This window comes from Malania oleifera, chromosome 1 (assembly GCF_029873635.1).
Source record: "Malania oleifera isolate guangnan ecotype guangnan chromosome 1, ASM2987363v1, whole genome shotgun sequence".
Taxonomy (NCBI): domain Eukaryota; kingdom Viridiplantae; phylum Streptophyta; class Magnoliopsida; order Santalales; family Ximeniaceae; genus Malania; species Malania oleifera.
The window spans coordinates 32004352-32023713 of record NC_080417.1 but is presented as its reverse complement, the minus strand read 5'-3'; the positions used below and the strand labels follow the sequence as shown (position 1 = coordinate 32023713).

The following is a 19362-nucleotide window of genomic DNA, read 5'->3' as shown; positions in this document are numbered from 1 at the left end:
CTTATGAGTTTTAATATATTCTAATTTAAGTTCCTCATAAGTTGGCATGCTTTTATAATCAGAACTATCACATGATTCAGAATCAGAAGCATCACAAGATTTATCACATGAACTATTGCATGAATCATTTAAAGAAGTAGAGGGAGAGGAATTTACCTCTTTATTAGTTAAAGCAATAAAGCATTGCTTTTCTCCTTCATGGCCTTTTGAGCTGGAGTCACATGGAGCCATAGACTTTTCATGCTTAGATGCTCCATGTCTCTTTTCAAGTTCCTCCCACATTTCTTTAGCACTATGACGTGCCATAACTTCACAAAGAATGTTAGAACCAAGGGCATGCAACAAAGTGTTCATGGCATCAAAATTTATTTGCACTAAATACATGTCATCATCATTTAGCTCCTTTTCTAATTTGGGAACGTCAACACAATCAATGATTTTCATAGGCACAGCATTCCCATAAGCAATGACTTTCCAGAATCTCCAATTTAAAGTTTTGATAAAAATAGTCATCCTAAATTTCCATTCAACGAAATTTTCACTGTGGAACACTGGAGGGTTTGTAGATAACCTTCCCTCACAAGATGGGGACGCACCACAACGAGTAGGGGTGTACAAAAATTACTGAAAAATCGAAAATCGGACCGAAACCGAACTGAAACACATTTCGGTTCGGTTTTTCGGTTTGCGGTTTCGGTTTCGATTTGAAATATAAAAATTTTTTGGTTTCGGTTTCGGTTTTGGACCAAAACCGAACCGAAAAAACTGAAAACCGAATTAATAAATAATAATTGTATAATTTTATATAATTCTTATCATTGTAGTCTGTAGATGCTGCTTGTTGGATCACTAGTCGCCGGTGAGAAACCACCTTCGAATCCACCATGGCTACCAAAGTCGGAATAGTTAAAGTGTGGTCTTTTCGTCTTCATCTTCAAGTGCTTATGCTATCGTCAATCTCCATCTTCCTCTTCACCAAAGTCGGAATCGTCAATCTCCATCTTTGATCTGGAATGGACTCTAACCAGTCCCGAAGTTGTTTGCATCCTCGGATCTGGGTAATCAGCATTCAACACCAGATTTTTCTTTCCAAGCTTGACACCATTTGGGCCTTCAAATCTGCCGCCGACATGTTCGACAACTCCAAATCCATGAACTCCGGTGAGATAGCCTCGCTGAACAATCTAGCCTGCAGCCTTTCCCAGTGGGCGGCGACCTTCTCATGCAGAAAACCAGAGAGAAGACCACAAGATGCTAGCCGTCCCTGCGTCCCACATCGGTTGGAAATGGGAAGAAAACAAGTATCCCATCTTATATATTTTATTTGGATCCTACTTTCACCCGGTCTCATGTTTTCAGCTTTGCAAATAAAGCCTTGGCCCAATTGTTATATAATGGGCTGTGGCCTGTTCATGCAGCCCAACTTGGGCCCGCTCAAGTAATGTTATTGCTGTTTGGATAGTTCAAAATTCGGTAAAACCAAAAATAACCGAACCGAACCGCAAAGTTCACGGTTTGGTTTGTTCATAAACCGACGGTATACGGTTTGGTTTCGGTTCAATCATTTTGAAAATTGAGGAGTTCGGTTCGGTTGGCGGTTTTGGAAAAAACCGAACCGAACTGAATCGTGTACACCCCTAACAACGAGCCATCAGGATCTTTTTACAAAATAACGTTTAAGTCTAGGTAACAGGGCTCTGATACCAATTGTTGACTTTGGTGCAATCCCAAAAGAGGGGGGGGGGGTGAATTGGTATTTTAAAAAATTAATCCTCTAGGTCAATCCACTAGTAACAGTATTACACAAGCCTAAGGTCAATCTAGTGCGTATAAGATAAATCAGTATATATATTTAGTAAAAATTAAACTGCACAAGTGATTTAATTAAGCATGCACGATAAAGCAGTAAATAGAGGCGACACTAGAAATGTTATCGAGGTTTGACAAACTGCCTACATCCTCGCCTTGGCTCACCAACACAAGGATTACACTATGAGCTCACTTAATGGGTGGAGCGGCACCTAAATACAACCAGGTCAATTAGCATAGAACTGACCTTAACCTTTACAACTAAGTCAAATTAATATAGGGCTGACCTCAACCTTTTACAACCAATCCTTTTGGGCTGGATTACTGCCCCTTCAGGCAATGCCTAGAATATAACAGATTTACAATAAAATTTGCGTACAAACTATATGCTTCTCAATCAAGCAGATTTGCACCAATATAATTAACACACTACCAAATGATAAGATATGATAAACTCAATGTAGTTTTGATATCTACTCTCAAAATAATGCAAGAATGGCAATTAGTTCGTGAGAGTGTATATGTGAGAATCTTTGCGTCAAGATAATGGAATCAATCACAATGCATCAACAAAGATTTCAAGCACACTTCAAATATCTTTAAAAAATATTTTTTTCAAAATAAATCACAGTAGATATTTGAAATCGGTTTGTAAAATATTATTTCACAAACAAAACGCAATACGAACTCTTGAGTTTTGTAATGAATATGCAAAACTTAGAAGCTCAAGGAAGTTTTCCTATGGAAGACTTATTTATGAAGCCCCCTAGGAGAACTTGAAGTTTACTCTCTACAAAAAATGAATCTTAATCAGAACAAGCAAGAGAGAGTTTAAGGTTGATGAGATAAACACAAGAAAACTCTTACAAGGAAGTATTTGCTATATGAATGAGTAAGAGGAGTATTATATGACTTGAATATGAGATTTTGGCTTTTTGAAAATCAGAGGATATTTGCTAATTATAATTGCTAATCTCATACTAATTTTTGTAAATGAGGGGATATATATAGAATTCTCCAAGATTATAACCGTTCAGGACATATTTGTCATTTTTGCAAAAGTTTAAGTGAGGTTAATAATATTAACAGCGCTTTTAACCTTAGTGAAATTCGCCAACCCGAGAGCACCGGTCGACCGTACACAAGGTTCGGTTGACCGAGTGTCTTAGTTCGGTCGACCAAGAGTATTTTGAACCGAAAAGATGGTCGACCAAGTGAAAGGCGATTTTCTGATCCGCGTGGTTCGGTCGACCGTGCTTAGTTCGGTTGATCGAACTGGTCGAACTTCGGTTGACCGAGATATTTTGAACTTAAGGGTTTGGTCGACCAGGCGGTTGGAATTTCCAACGTGGGGGTTCGGTCGACCAGGGTGTTGCCTATATGTTTCTGGTCGGTCGACCGAAAGGTCAACTTGTTGACCCGGTGGGGGTTTAGTCTACCGAAGATCTCAGTGTAACTGAGTTCGGTCGACCGAACATGCCATCCTTGGGCATTTCGATTTTTTTCCCTTTATTAAATTGTCCATATTCATATGATGATTAATTTTCAAGACTATGAGTGACATTTTTATGCAATATTTAGGGTCCTAAAGACAATTTATGGTCGTTGTGAGTTAACCCCAAAAATTTGGCGTCGGTCAAGGGGATTCCTAAGGTCATTCAATAATCTTTTGAGCTTATCTATCCTATCATGCACGTAATGCATTGATTATTACAGACCATTTCTTATTTACTATTACAGACCTGAATAAAAATCAATTAAATTACAACAAATAAATGTTCTGGGTCTTTATCTTCTTCAAATCCATGTGTGTGCACCATATGATACTTTCAATTGATCTTGCATACAAACTCATCAACCATTAAATACAAAGAGTATTTGTCAATATCAAAACCGGGTATGACCCATAGGACCACACCTTACCTGTTGCGTTTGGAAGAAAAGAAATTAGAAGGCTTTCAATGGTGCAGAAAGATGTATCTGCAACCTCAAAATTTTTTGTTAGATTACCACCTCAAGTAAAAGCTTAAGCTGTTGGGTTTTTGGGCCAACAATGTTTATGCTTTAAATCTACCCTGCATGTGCAGGCTGATAGCATGTGGAGAGATGAAACACATGATAGATTACACTCATTATAGGAAATATAGTGATTGTTTCAAAACCACACAATAAATGCAGGCAACAAGACTAGAATCTAGGGTTTCCAGGTAACATTCTTTTTCGTTGATTGATTTACATTTTCAGTATATTTTGTGTATACATAGGATGGGTCCCGTTTGTTTGTGTTTGTGAGGATGTACAATTGCTTATCAAAAGAAAGAAAAAGAAAAGGACAAGGGAGAAGGTTGGGGGAGGGCGGACTGTTCCTGCTATTAAATTCCTACCTCTATTCTATTTTTAAACATTTCAATATATGTATGTTGAATCTTGTTTTGTCATTTAGTTTTTATACAATACTTGTTCTTGATATGATTACAGTACCCACTGTGTATTTTAATTTGACTCAGTACCAAGCACCTGCCCTGTCAGGCGTTGCTCCAGATTGTATGGCCACCTCCCTTTTCGTGCTTCCAGCTCTTTTTGCGTGTGTTTGCACCTGCTAAATTTGTATCATATTTTGAATTGGGTGTAGTTAGCAACCTCTGGGGTCATTTTAGGCTGGCAATTGTTTAGTTTAAAATTTTAATCCTAATATTTCTGTGTATTTGTTAATTGTCTTATTATTTGACTCTGTGTAAATTGAACTGTTGGCAACAGGTTGCTTTTTCTTCCATTAGTTTTCCATTGTGCTTTTTAAAGATAAAATTCTACCTATAAAAAAAAAACTTGATGTTTTAGCTGGGAGATAGAATAGAGGGGAAAGGCCCCAAATCATGCAAGAGGTGGCGGAGTTCCTTTTTCCTGGTGAAGGGAAGGGAAGAAACATGCTACACAAAATTGAAGATGGAAGCTGGAGGGCAATATCTCGATGATTCATTGGCATTTAGTTTGTTAATCATGCCTTAATATTAATCTTAGTAGGAACATACGCATGCACTTCCAGTTTTCTTGTACGCGTATGACACATTTTGGAAGTCGCAAGTTATGCATCTTTCACTGATAAATCAGTGCTCTCTTCTTATTCATCCTACTCAATTGGACAATGAGGCATCTTCTAGATATGAAAGGAGCATAGTGAACTTGGGAACCATAGCCTCGTTACTGCTGTCATATGAAGTTCTCCATTATTGGTGCTGATAGAATGATGCTGACATATATGGTGTAATTATGTCTTATGAGTTATGGCGTAAGCCAGCAGCAAGGGCAAGTCGTCAACTCTGATATCCTAGGTTTGATTTCTCATGGGGTCAAACCTAAATTTAAATAGAAACCTGTTGGGGTGGGGGTTGGGTGGGTGGGTGTTGCTGTGCTAGGTGTCCCAGAGTTCTGTCATTAAAAAAAAGGAAACTTATTTGATGTTGGGTATTTCGTGGACCAGCTAGTAACACTTTTGGTTGGGGTAGATTTGTTCAGTCTAGGAAACATATTTTAAGAATGTGAGTACTGGAAACAAAGCTTTTGATGTACTAACGTATAGAATAGGCATTAAGTCGTATGGGTGTGATTGTGATAAACTTTTGCATTTATTAAAAAATGAAATCTGGGAAAGAGGGAAAGGAAAATTTTTTAAAAAAGATTATTTTTATTTAAAATGAAAATCTCATTGAAATGTATTAAGTTAGGTCTCTCTCTCTCTCTCTCTCTCATGTGAGATGGTGGTGGCAGAATTGTGGTGCTGGGTAGGAAATCCCTTGAACTTGTGCTTAAAGGTGAGAATGTTGATCTCCTGATAGCAGCAGAATATGGCAGGGTCATAGGGTGGTTGACACGGGCATATGGTTTCTAAACTCTTGCTCAAAATTTTGGGTGAAATATCAACCTGACCTATGCTTAGGGGACACTCTGTTGCTCCAGCTAAAGAGGAATAATTTGGGCTGTTACTGTCTTGGAAGTCAACTCAGGCAGTTGGAGTTCTGTTATCTTCTAATTAGGTCTGGCTCAAAAGGGTGGCAGAAGAACTCCACCTCTGTTGAGGAGCTTGGTATTAGGATTTCTCCCAGCAGCAAGTGAAAAGCCTTCAGGGTGGTGCTCATCCATTGCAGCCTTGTCCCTGACACTTGCTGTGGTACTACCATCCATTTAGGGGACCTAGTTTCAGAAAGAGCTGGAAGTTGTCAGTTCTTGCCCCACTGTGATCACCGTATCTTTATTTCCAGTAGGGCTGACTTGCTGCAGTGTGAAGAATCAAAGGGTCTCTTGGGGGAAAAGATTGAACCCACACACTTGTAAGCTCATGTGGTGGGACAGGAACTGAATGGTGGCAGTCAGCTGTTCAGCACTTCTTTCAAATTTCAGAAAGAAGGATCAGCCATCTGTAGGCCCAATCTCTTCAGGAGTCCCAAAGAGTTTTGGTGGGCTGAATTTGGGTTCAAAACCGGTGAATGATCCCATCTCTCAGGGGTAAAATTAAACCCCTTTTATTTTTTCTCTGAACCCTGTAGCAAGGTTTTTTTGACAAAAGTGGTGTTTTTTGAGGAATCAAAATTCAGAAAGGGGCTTCTTGAAACAATTTACATAAAAGGGTGAATCCACAGCTTGAAGATGCAGATAACCCAAAGTCCGCATCTTGAACCTGCAGATAGGATTTTTTTTAATCTTAATTAATGCTTGTTGCAAGTGGTTAAAAAATATTTTAAAAATAAATGGCTTTCAACAGAATCCAGAGACTCAAAATGCAGACAGGCAGCATTATTTTTTAAGTCACGATTAATGCTTTTGCCTCTGATGATTTAAAAATAATAATAAAATTTAGTGGCTGTCAGCAGAATTCACAACTTCAAAATGCGGACACATGTAGACGAAAAATGGCAGACATGTCAGCCTTATAGGATGGAATGTTCTTAAAAATTATGATGTTTAGACTGAAAGGAGAAATGATGGTGACTAGAAAAAGGTTGAACAGGAATAGGAGGAATACTGTTTCTAAGTTCTGAAGAATTCAAATCACTCACTTTTGACTGGATGACACACCAGCCTTTTTCCCACCCAAATTTTTGTTTTTTAAATGCTAATATGTTTATATAGTCCCTCTTCCACCATACTTCCAAGCCATCTCTCTCTCGCACTATCATTTTATCCTACTCTTTCACTCTCTCAGCTTCTCAACATTCTCTCTCATTTTTGACTAGGTTATGACAATGGCAGATAATAAATGGAATATGACAGTCCACCTATGAAGACAGTGCGGGTCTCTCGATAAATAAGATTTCAATGTTTGACTATTGTTCCAATACACACTCAAGATGATTTGTAGACATCCAAAATTGACTCCTTTATGAATAAATGTCATACCACGAGGTCTAAGAAGACAGATGATGAGTCAGTGATGGATCTAATGCCACAATTCACATGGTTGTTAGCGATCAAGCTCTATGCAAAAGCCCAACCCATCCAACAACGATGTTCGTGAACCTCAAAACTCCTCTTGGAGTCAAACATAGGTGATGTTTTTTCTGTACCAAAATGCCAGACATAGGTGGATAGAGACGTCATGGACAGCCTCCACTGCTCCTATTTTGATATGATTTGTGGCATGTATATCCCACCATCATACATTACACCATAGGTAGATTACCATGCTTGGTATCCTGTCAACACACGATGCATTTAGACCCATCTCCAAAATATTTAGAGGAGGAGGAACATTTAGGTCCATGATGGGGACATTGTTGATTGACAAAGAAAGAAACACATATACTAGAGAGGATGATGTTCCAAGAAGCGTAGATGAATTAAGTCATGCTTTAAATGACAGTGAAGGCCCTTATCCGAATGATGACGAGCTTGAAGGGACACAATTAGAAGGCCTTATTGATGAGCCATAGGATTCTTAACAAGTCCTTGCTACACCTTCTTCTACTTCACACATGAATGGATTCTAGAATTGTGAGAGACGAGAGGAAAACAATTGTGCATGGCAACTTTGTACTTGGTCGTGTAAAACACATAGTGAGCTTGAGATTACATGGTATGATGGTTGTGTAAAGCATTGCATCATTAAGTGACATGTTCCAAGGTCATTTTTAAGTATCAAATTATCATCCTAAAAGATGTGGTAGGGTAAATAGAAGGTTGTTGAAAATTTGTTTGGTAATCAGAGAGGTTTACGTGCCACTATTGAAGTGGATGCAGGCTATGACTAATTGTAATGCAAATCCATGGGTCTGTTGGTCATATGATGCAGTAATTATCACTTGATCAACCATCTTTTTCATGGCTTGTTGCCCCATCTATAAAGGGCTTTGAGCACTGTAGGCATCACAATGAATGCTACGTATCTGTATAGGAAGTACAAGGGCAAGTTGCTCATAGCCAATAGGTCACCAAAAATGAAAAAATATTTTTGCTCGCCTTTTTGAGTATGGATAAAGTTTAATGGGGCAACCTGAGTTGGTTTTTTCCATGCATTCAAGTGCATACGACAATATGTGCCTGATATGAGATCAACAGAAAGGCCAAGTATTGGCGGTCAATGATCCATATGCGTACAATTGGCATCCTCATGCTTACCATCATTTTTGTGTTTACAGAAGGCAAGCAATTTCAAAATAGTTGAAGAAATGGGTCTTTAGGGCAAGATCTGTTTCCCAATTGCAAATATTTAAGATGGTAGAGAGGATCAGTAACACCAATCAAGATGTGTTATCATGATTAAACATGATGTTTGGTAAAGCCGAGTTGAAGAAATGGGTCTTTAGGTCTAAATCTGTTGCCTAATTGCAAACAATTAAGATGATGGAGAGGATCGGTAGTGCCAATCAAGATGCATTATCATGATTAAACAAGATGGAATGTGGATTGTGTCATAATAGTAGGCACAATTTTCCAAAGGGTGCTTGTGGCCAGCTCCATTTTACTTAAATTGAGCTGCACACTACTTTGACCATTGGTGTAACATCGATGAGGCTGCTATTTAGAAGGGGAGGAACCGTTGGAAACCTCATGACATGATGGTTTGACAACATCAAGAGAGTGCAAGTTCCCAAATAAGTTACTAGGTTTGACCCAACATTGGGCATTGATCATATAAAAATGTAGGACGTTGGTCTCTGAATATGGACAAGAGGAATGCCATCTAGATTGTCCATTGAGCAAATACACGCACACATGCAACATATAACATATTTATAAGTTACTGGGTTCCCATGTGATGGTTGCATGCAAGAAAGTTGTTCTTGACTTAAGACTTAATATTGTTACAAGTTGGTGCGACAATATTTGTGCTACAGATGACAATTCAAGCTAATTCTGCTTGAAGACCACTAGCTTGAACTTATTACATCAACAAGATACTTAAAACCCTTAAATAGTGCATGGAAAAGGGTGTTCAAAATCTGCCAGGCTAATGAATGAAATGGACTAGTGGGAGGTTGGAAGAAAGTAGAAATAATGGGTGTGCAAGGTAAAGGGGCATAATTAGTGAGCATGCCCAAATGCAAATGGATGACATAGTTTGGCTGTTGTTATGTATTATATTGTGATTTGATACCCATATTATCTTAATGTAGTAAAGATGACATTTATTTTTTGGTATAAATACTATGTCTATGGACATTTGCAAATATAGGAGGTAAACCCACTTACATGTCGGATATGGAATGCATTGTATCGGAACCAAATGCCATTCCAACTATTCCTAGATTGGACTTGTTTTTATAGAATAACAAAGGTGAAGTCCTACCCAAGTAAGAGGTTTTCCACTCAGTGGTAAGTCCTCTAATATCTTGAATACAATGTATTTGCTAATTTTGTTGAACATTGATGTGATTAAAATACTCAATAGGGTCCAAATGCCTTGCATGGTTGTAGAAATAGATGTACTGAGTGTCTTGGTGTGGTGTGAGGATCACTGCCTCACTTATATTTGTGCAAACTTAGGCCTGTGATAGGTGTCCCTATATTGCATTGTCGCACCTTAATAACGAAAAGTGAAGCCACAACTCACTTGTCATCTAGTGTGATAAACATAATAATTATTTATTATTATTATTATTTAGAAAGTCAATACTATCCATGTTTAGTAGGTGGAGAGCTGCTTTCTCAATTGCACACATGGCCACACACATTTTGTCCTAGTACATTGGAAGCTAAGGATGGAACAAGTTAATGTCTCTGGCACTTCACAATCAACAACAATCTTACTAAGTGAGCCGACAATCTCCTTCATGCCACACTAATGCTTAGCACATCTCCTTATGCTGCCATACAAGGCACTAAAACCCGAGCAGATTGATTGATGTTTTGTAGAAATGGCAAGTACATTAGATTCACCACGGTGGAGGATTTGTCTGTGAGTAGATAACCTGCTATTGGTTTTCTAAACGACAGAAACCCCACCTCTGCTACTCCATGAAAATGTGTTTATTATAGGAGTGGCATAACACATGGGTGTAATAGCATCTGGTGCTCGAAAAATGCCTCCTTCACCAAAATGTAGTAGGTTCACCTCCTATGTGAGTTAGATCTCCATTGGCATAAATGTTATATTTTTAGAGTTTTTAAAATCAAGTAACAGTGGATACAATATCACAATGTAATACGTACACGGCTTTAAATTTCCACAAAATTGTTGAAATTTTTGTAAAAATTTCTACTTGCCACCACCCTTGACAAATCTCAACTCACTCTCACTAGAAAAACCTTGACAAATCTTCCGATTTACTTCATGTCACTCCTCACTCTCTCGATTTCTATTGCCAAAAGACCAAAAAGGGATTCAAAGGAGGTTCCTTTTGGGTAAATTGGGGGCAGAATTCGAAGTCCATTTGGTCAATTGGGGCTTGGTGAAACAAACAATCATCTTAGCAGGCTTGGGTTTAAAGTCCCTTGAGTCCCTTCACATCTTTAGTAAAGCCCTTCTTGGAAAATGTTTGTGGAGATTCATGACCAAGAAAAATCAACCTTAGGCGGAAATTCATTGCCATAAAATATGGGCTTGATCAGAATGAGTGGATCTCCTAGGCTAGCAGAGGACCACACGACACAGGGGGTGTGGAAATACATTATGAAAAGCTGGAAATGACTTTTTCTCCTTTATTAGATTCCAAGTAGGAATGGAGACAACATTTATTTTGGGCATATGTGTGGAGTTATCTGGAGGCTCTCAGTGTCTCGTTTCCAACCATTTATAGCATATCTTTTAATAAAAATGCCTAGATAAGTTAGCACCTTCGAACATCAATTCAGGGGTTTTTCTGGAAGACCTCCTTTCATAAAAATGTGGAAGATTGGGGACTCCACCAGCTCACCGATTTCTACAGTCATCTTCACAAGATCCAATTTCAAAACACTCATGACCTTCTTGTTTGGTCCTTGGACAAGAAGGGGGTCTTCATTGTCAGATCCTTTTATGAGAAATTTTTCTTTGGGAGCCGAACAACATTCACTCCATTTGGTCCCAATTGTGGAAGGCAACTGCCCCAACTAAGGTTGCCTTTTTTACCCGGGAAGCAACTCGTGGTAAGGTCTTGTCCCTGGACAACTTGCAGAGAAGAATTCTCCATTGCCAACAGATGCTCTCTTTGCTTGCCTGAGGCAGAATTAGTAGACCATATCCTTCTCCATTGCCCCTGGACTAGAAATCTTTGGCATGTGGCTCTGCTCTAGTCGGACAACAGTGGGTTATTGCTAGATCTATTGGAGGGGAGCTCTTGGCTTGGATAGGGATTCGGGCAACGAAAGAAAGGAGTAAGGCTTTGTCTGTCATTCCTCTCGAAATTTTCTAGTGTGTACAGAAAGAGAGGAATAGATGAGTTTTCAGAAATTCAATCTCAATGCTTCAATTCAGCAAAGAGCAGTGATTTACTATGGTTACTAGTTGGCATAGTGGACTTGTAGCAAATGAGTTCAATGTAATGTTCTATTTTTGTGACACCCTTTAGGGTGGTTGATTTATAATACTTCGAGTTGGCATCTCCTCGACACTCTTAATATATGCTATCTTTACCGATAATGAAAACAAAATTCTGTTTTATGAAATTTTTGTCAAAATCTCCACAAATCATCAAATTTCTTTGAATTTTGAAATTTTAGAATTTTTTTTGAAGTTTTAACTATGAAATAAAATTTCCTTGAATTAAATTTTGAGATTGGAACCCAAATAAAAAATTTTCTCTTAATTAATCTTCTTTTCTATTGAAAACTAAAGATTCTTGCAAGAAGGATACGAATAATAGCTTTTAGAAATTTGAAATTATATGAGAAATTAAAGTTAGATATCAGTAACAATGCTTTATTTGATCATTTATATCTAAATTATCAATATTTATATAGTTAATAATATTTAAATAATTTATGAACTTCATTTATATGAATTGAATATGTTTAATATGATTATTATATTAATTATTGCACCTTATACACCACATACTTATATGTTTTATTTATAATATTTAGTTCTAAATCATGCATTATTATGTTTATAGAATATAGACAAGTTCTAAAATTTCATAAAAGAATTCAATGCTTTACTAAATTTCTGTAAATTTTTAAATTGAAATCAAAATTGACATTGATATATAAATTTCCATTTTTTTTTGTAGCATCTAAATTTCATTCGAAGTCAAAATTGAAGTCATTGAGCATGTAGTAATAAGCCAACATATTTTATCTATTTACATATGGGCATGATTGCCCATTGTGCCCCTTTGCCTCTCACTCCTCAAATCTATGTTTTCTTTTTGTCTACCACCATTCCACTTTGTTCACCAATCAAGTAGATTTTGAACAGCCCTTTCCATGCAGTAGTCAATGGATAGGATATATTGTTGGGTTAGTAGGTTCAAGCCTGTAGTCTTTATGCAGAATTGTCTTGAACTATGGCGCACTAATTTTGTTGCACAAAGGTCAACAGACTATTATTCAAGAGCAACCGTCTCTCATATGGCCATCAAATGGGAACATGGTAACTTATATGACTGCAATTTGTTGCAAATGCATGTGTACTTGCTCAGTGGATAATCCGGCATTGTTCATGTTTCAAGACCAACATACTGCTTGATACAAAAAATTCCAATATCGGATCAAACCTAATGACCTCATGGGTACTGGCACACTCTTGCCTATGTTGTAAGAGCTTTATGGCATGAGGTATCCATTGGCTCTTGCCCAATAGCAGCCTTAGCAATAATGTTACACCAATTGTCAAAGTAGTACACAACCGACTAAAAGGTAAACTGTGCAGCCGCAATGATTCGGAATTGAGAGGCACACTACAGAACATTAGAAAATGACTCAACTATATTTATTGTCATTATACCATGCATGTGCCTACCATCCTGACACATCATCCACATCTCCACCAAGGCGATCCTATTCGGCCAAAATCCATCCGTATTTGCATTACCAGTCCTATCCATGAACTTGTTAAATTTAAACAATTGGGTACTGAAACTTTCCTTGAGGACTCATTTCTTTATGAAATGTCATGTTGAATTTGCTTGCCACATGCCAAACACAAAAGTGATGGTATGCTTTGGGAGGATGCCAATCAATGATATTATGCCTTCATGTTAATTTGATACCAAGCATATGCCAAGCCTTATGGGCACATGCCCTCAAGTTCACGACAAAAACCAACCCCATTGACTCTTGATTCTTTACCAACCCCATTGTCTCTTGATTCTTTCTCCACAATTACAAAGAGAACAAAAATATTTTTGCTTGTTATAATCAACTCGCAATGAGCACCTTGGCCTTGTATGCCCCCGCTCACATCAATTATGATAACCAGCATGCAGTAAAGCGCCAATCCCTTTATAGATGAGGCGAAAGCCCATAGGCCACAATTGAATGTGGCTGATCTAGTTACCGTCAACTGCATCATGTAACCAATGAATGCTTAAACATGGATTAGAATCAGTCACGGCCTGCGTCCACTACTGTAGCACCTGTTAGGACCTATCTAATTACCAAAGACATTTTCAACAGCCTTCTATTTACCCAACCATATATTTAAGGACGATTATTAAAACAAACTTTTACTATGAGGCTTAACAATGTCTGCTAATGTCTTGTTTTTCTCACACCACTTCTTCAATTGCCTTCACAATCACCGTACTGTTGAGCTAGGGATGGTCTTGGGACATTATTGCAAGTGCATGTGTGAGAACCATTGTACTACGTAATCTCATACTCACCATGCACTTTACACAACCAAGAACAAAATTGCCATGGGCAATTACTTTCCTCTCAGCTCTTGCACCCTAGAACCCATTCAGTTGCTTTTATCTAGTCCACATGTACCAGGATTGGACAGAAAGTTTGAGCTTGGCCTTGTTGGCAAATCGTAATCTCCAGTATAACTCCTAGGATGAATTCCACAATGTTGTGCGTCTATCATGCCCCCAGTCATATTGTAGGCTAAAGCAGTTGGATAAGTATAAGTGAAATTAGAAGATGGTGTAGCATGGACTTGTTGGGCATCCCATTGCTCACCATTACAGCCTACTAATTGTCTCCCTTCAAGTTTGTGATCATCTGGATCAATGCCTTTGCCATCATCTAAATCATGACTCAGATTCTCAGAGCATCAGCCTTTGTAGTAAATCTAGCGCTGTTCATATGGAAAATTGCTCGGGGACAAAAATCTAAAGCACTTTGTCTCAAGGATGAAGACCATAACACAACATTGACAGCAGATGCCCTTAAAAAAATTAATGCTTTTGAGTAAAGTTGAGATTGATGGGGAGGTCCTTGAAGAGGATGGGGATATAAAAGAGGGCAATTGCAAATTGTTTAAGAACCTTTACTCTAACCAGCCACCTGGGGGCCATAGGTTGAAGGTTTTATCTTCAACCTAATTGACAAAACTTCTACGATGTAGCTTGAAAACCCTTTTAATGAAGAAGAAATCCGGACTGCTCGGAAGGAATGCAATGGTGATAATGCTTCATGGCCGACTGGCTTGACCATGGTATTTTTTTTACCAATCTAACAAGGAGGTTCTTAAGTTTGATAATGTTAAGATGTTTGAAAAGTTTTGTGCAAAAAGCAGATTTCTGGACAGCCTTAATTCCACATTCTTTGCCTTGATTCACAGGAAGGGAGGTGCCAAGAATATTAAGAGTTCTGGCCAATTAGCTTAGTGGAAAGCATCTGTAAACTAATCTCCACACAGCTATCAAAATATAATTGCAAATTTATTGGGCAGCACTGACGTGCTTTTGTTGAATGGAGACAAGTCATGGGTTCTGCCCTTATTGCTTCAGAAATAGTGGACGCCCAAATTACGGAAGGAAAAAAGCTATTATGTGCAAGCCCAACTTGGAGAAAGCTTTTGATCATATTTGCTGGAAATTTATCTTTTCTCTTTAAAAAAATAATCAAATAGAAAAGAAGAAGATGAAAAAGAGACTTTGTGCTAGCTCCACCTGGAGAAAGCTTTTGATTGCATTTGCTGGAATTTTCTCCTTTGTCTTAAAAAGAAAGGTGAGTTGGGAACTTATGATACAAATGGTTTGAGCAATGTATCACTACACCAACCTTCTCTATTTTCATTAATGAATGTCCTTCAGTAATTGGGTTATTTCCTTCATCTACTGGGAAAGGAGACTCTCTGTCCCCTCTTCTTGTCATCTTCGTATGGAAGTTCTCACTATCCTGCTTCCCAAAGCTACAGAGTGACTCATTTAGGGGCTTAAGGTTGGAAAAACAATGGTTGTTTCTCATTATGACAACATAATCAAGTCCTTAACGTCAAGTGCGTTCTTCTTTCCTTTGAAGCAATTTCTTGTCTGAAGGTTAATTTTTGGAAGAGTGATTATCCCCATTGAGACTTGGTTGGTAGCAGGTTCTTGTCTGGCATCTTGGGTTCCAATTTGGGGGCTTTTCCATTGAACTACTTGGGGAATGGGGATACCTTGTGGGGCAAAGTTCAAAGATAAAGGTGTTTGGGGAGCCCATTGCTGAAAGGTTTTAAAAAAGCGTGCTGGCTGGAAGTCTAATTACCTCGCACAGGGTAGAAGACTAATCCTCGTTAAGATTACTCTCTCAAACCTTAATGGGGTTGTTACGCAACCAATTCTGATAGGTGATTTGAGGTTTAATCACTTTTTAGCAAAGCTCTTAAAATGGCTTTGAAGGTTCACAATGGGGTGTGCCTCTAAGGAAGATAGCGAGCCAATTTGGAGTTACTATTTGGAATGGATTAAGACTTTTTAGCTTTCATCCACTTTGAAGTTGGTAATGAATCTAATGATGACAGCACATTCTTTTGGCATGGCACTAGGTGTGGGCTTGCTCACCTTAAAGTTCAACTTCCTGATATTGTCAACTTTGCATGTAATAAATAATTAAATATGCTTTGTGCATATGAACATTGATCTTCCTGATTGAAGGTAATGCTCAATATTGGGTGCTTGAAGCCTTTGCTGATTTCTTTGGTTGCTTAGTGTTTGTACAGAACTGTTGAGAGTTAACTAATCATGATGAACCCAAGTGGAAGCCAAGGGAGATTGGTGATTATATGTTTACCTCCTTTTACAATGAGCTGGACAGGGCAAACACTGATGCTGGCAGAGTTAAATTCCCTTGGAAGTCAATGTGAAAAAGAGTGTCTCTGACAAAAGTTGCCTTCTTTGCTTGGGATGTGGCTTTGGGCAGAATGCTACAATTGATGTGGGGGAATTTTTGGTGAATAGATGCTTTTTATTTTTTGGTGTAAAGAAGCTGCTGAATCTGTGGATCACATTTTGCTGCACTGAATTTGTTCTCAGGACCTATGGGACTTGGCCACTGCTCTGGTAAGCTAATCCTGTGTCATTGCTGGGACTGTAGAGATGGAGATTTGGGCTCAGAAAGGCATCCAGTCCGGGGCAGACAGGAAAAAGGTTTTGACTTTGATTCCTCTCACCAATTTGTGTTGGGGAAAGAAATAGAGTTGCATTTGAAGAAAGAGATACATCTCCTGCAATTATAAAAACAGATAGCTTAGTTCCCTAACTAGCTGTGTTAATGGCTTATTTACTTTGGATACTCATCCACTACTTTACTTTTATGCGGCACTTGGGAGCATTGATTTAAACCTTGGATTTGGATTTAGGTAGATTTGAAAAAATTTCAATACAATTTTATATTTCATCTTATCCAAATCTAATACAAATCCAAATCCAAGGCCTCCCCAAACATTTTTGAGGTGCTGTTTTGCTTTTTTTCTTTCTGTTTCTTTTCCTTGTACTCGCTTGTACGTAGGTGGCGTCCGCCGCATCCCCTTGGTGCCCTTTAATGGATTTTATCTCTTTTCTTGTTAAAAAAAGCATAATAAAATGCTCAGATTAAACTTAAAGAACAAAAAATTCTTTAGAGCAAGGACATGTTTTAAAAGAAAATGCAGGAAAAAAGCGACAACTAAACTTATATTTGGTGCAATTCATTCCTGTGATAATTATAAAGCCTTTAGTGTTTTATTTTAGTATTGTGATGTGTGGACTCTGGAGCATTGAAAGCATACAAACTCATACTTGGATAAATTTAGCCATGCTTTTGAAGCTTAGCAAGCTGTTGTATGAAAGTCACGAATTACTTGTTTTAAATCTAGTGGCTTTAAACTCTCTTCAAGAAGCAAATTCCAGTGCTTATGACTAGTGCATCTTATGCTTGGTTTGTGTTCTAAGACAACCTTAAAAAATGAGGAATGAGGTATGTCTTACAGTTTTGGCATAGACCTTAGTGTGAATTAAAGAAGAAGCTTTTGCCCTGGAGCAGAGTTAAGGTCGTTATATTTGGCTGCATAAATGAGTGCCAATGGTTGGTGGGAGATAAACAAGCCCCATGGCCCTTCTTTTCATTCACATTTTCACTCCCACCATGGAACACAACACAACCTTTGTGGTTTGAGTTTATGGCAGTGGCTAGTGAAAATTAGATTCCATGAACTTGTCAGAATTTGCTACTATGAGAAAGTAACTGTCTCTGTGGCTGCTTTAAGCTTAAATATTTTAAGAAAGGTCTGTGCTCTTGTATTGATTCATGCATCCACTGATGATCCTAACATATTCCTTTCTATTATCAGGTCAAGGAGAATGTTGCCGCTGCTACAGAACTCGCCATGCTTGGTCAGGATGAAGAAACCCTATCAGAAGTAGAAGCTATTCTGAAGCCAGTAAAGAATGACACTTGGCCTAGTGGAATCCAACGGAGCTGATGATTTCTACTAAAGTGCAATCATTAGCCATTTGTACCTATTTATCATGCGTGCAACTTGTCTAGGCAGGTCCCCTTGATTTATAAACGTAGAGTCCCCTTCAGCTTTGATCTACGTGGATTGAATTTGAAGCTTGTTTGGAGAACCATACGTGTGTAAGAAATGAACTTATTATTCATGTGCTGATGGATCCAAATAATCCATTATTCTTTTCAAGGAGAAACATTCTGAGTGCTAGAAGCAAATGATCATAGAAGGTTTGGAATATATGTTTAGGAGAGGTCATGAATTTGGATTTATGTAGATTTGGACAAAATGTGATATAAAGTTGTATTGAATTTTGTCTAATTTCATCTAAACCTAAATTCATAGCTTGAAATCTATGCTTCCAAATGTAATGTGAATCTAATTATAATTCCGTCAGAACAGCTGTAATTTTTATTTAATAATCTGGGCGTAGTTTAAGTTTAAAAAATTGTTTGCTTGTCGTTTCCTTTTCAAAAATGTTGTAATTTTGGTGAATCAACTCCATCCATTAACAGGCTTTCTGATTCAAGGCCTGGCTACTTGGATCCCTTGTATTTATGTCCTGCAATGGAAGACAACTCTTATTAGAAAGGCTAGGACCCTAGTGATCTGTTTCCTGGTCCGCCTATTGAGAAAGCCGGTTTTGGCAAGTCTGGCAACGGTCTTCTTGATTTCTTTGTGATGGGAAACCAAAATAAAATTGTGTTCCTTGAAAAAATATTCTCCGAAAAGGTCTCTTGATGGTTCACAAGATCCAGTAAACATCGAAAAAAATTAGAAAATTCAGTTTAGGGAGTTGAGCAACAATCTCCTGCGGATCTCAGTTACATTTGGTTCCCCAATAGCTATTGCGAGATGGAATGATATTCTGGGAGTCGAAGGAAAGAAAAAGACAAATATCCAGTTTGTCATCCTTGGTTATTGTAAAAAGTGAAAAAAATAAAATAAAAAATATATTAAATTAATGATAAAAAATTTAATTTTATACACCATTAACATTTAATTTTTCTTAATTTTTAATTTTATTAGAATAAACTTTTATTTTTAGTAGTATTTAATATAGAGAGAAAAAATACAATGGAAAATGAGTTTACTTCTCATTTTTCTTTCCTTTCCTTTCACCATCAAAATTTTTGATCCAAACAGACCCATAGGATGAAAATATTTTTGTTTGCTTAGCATTGTAATATTCTTAGGAATACAGATAGGAATCTCATGGCAACATTTGATTTAATATGGAATCCCAGTAGGTATTTTACAAAGATAATTATTGTACCCTTTAACAT

The 19362-nt window shown here is 37.8% G+C and overlaps 1 protein-coding gene across 1 annotated transcript in view; it reads left to right on the top strand.

Annotated features, from left to right (window-relative positions):
• LOC131157493 (L-galactose dehydrogenase) overlaps positions 1 to 18397 on the top strand; it is a 37209-nt gene extending 18812 nt beyond the window's left edge. Inside the window, exon 5 of the mRNA XM_058111698.1 lies at positions 17918 to 18397. Within this exon, the coding sequence (XP_057967681.1) occupies positions 17918 to 18049 (132 nt within the window). The 3' untranslated portion in view covers positions 18050 to 18397. The remainder of the gene's footprint in view (positions 1 to 17917) is intronic.
• The last annotated feature ends 965 nt before the right edge of the window (positions 18398 to 19362 follow it).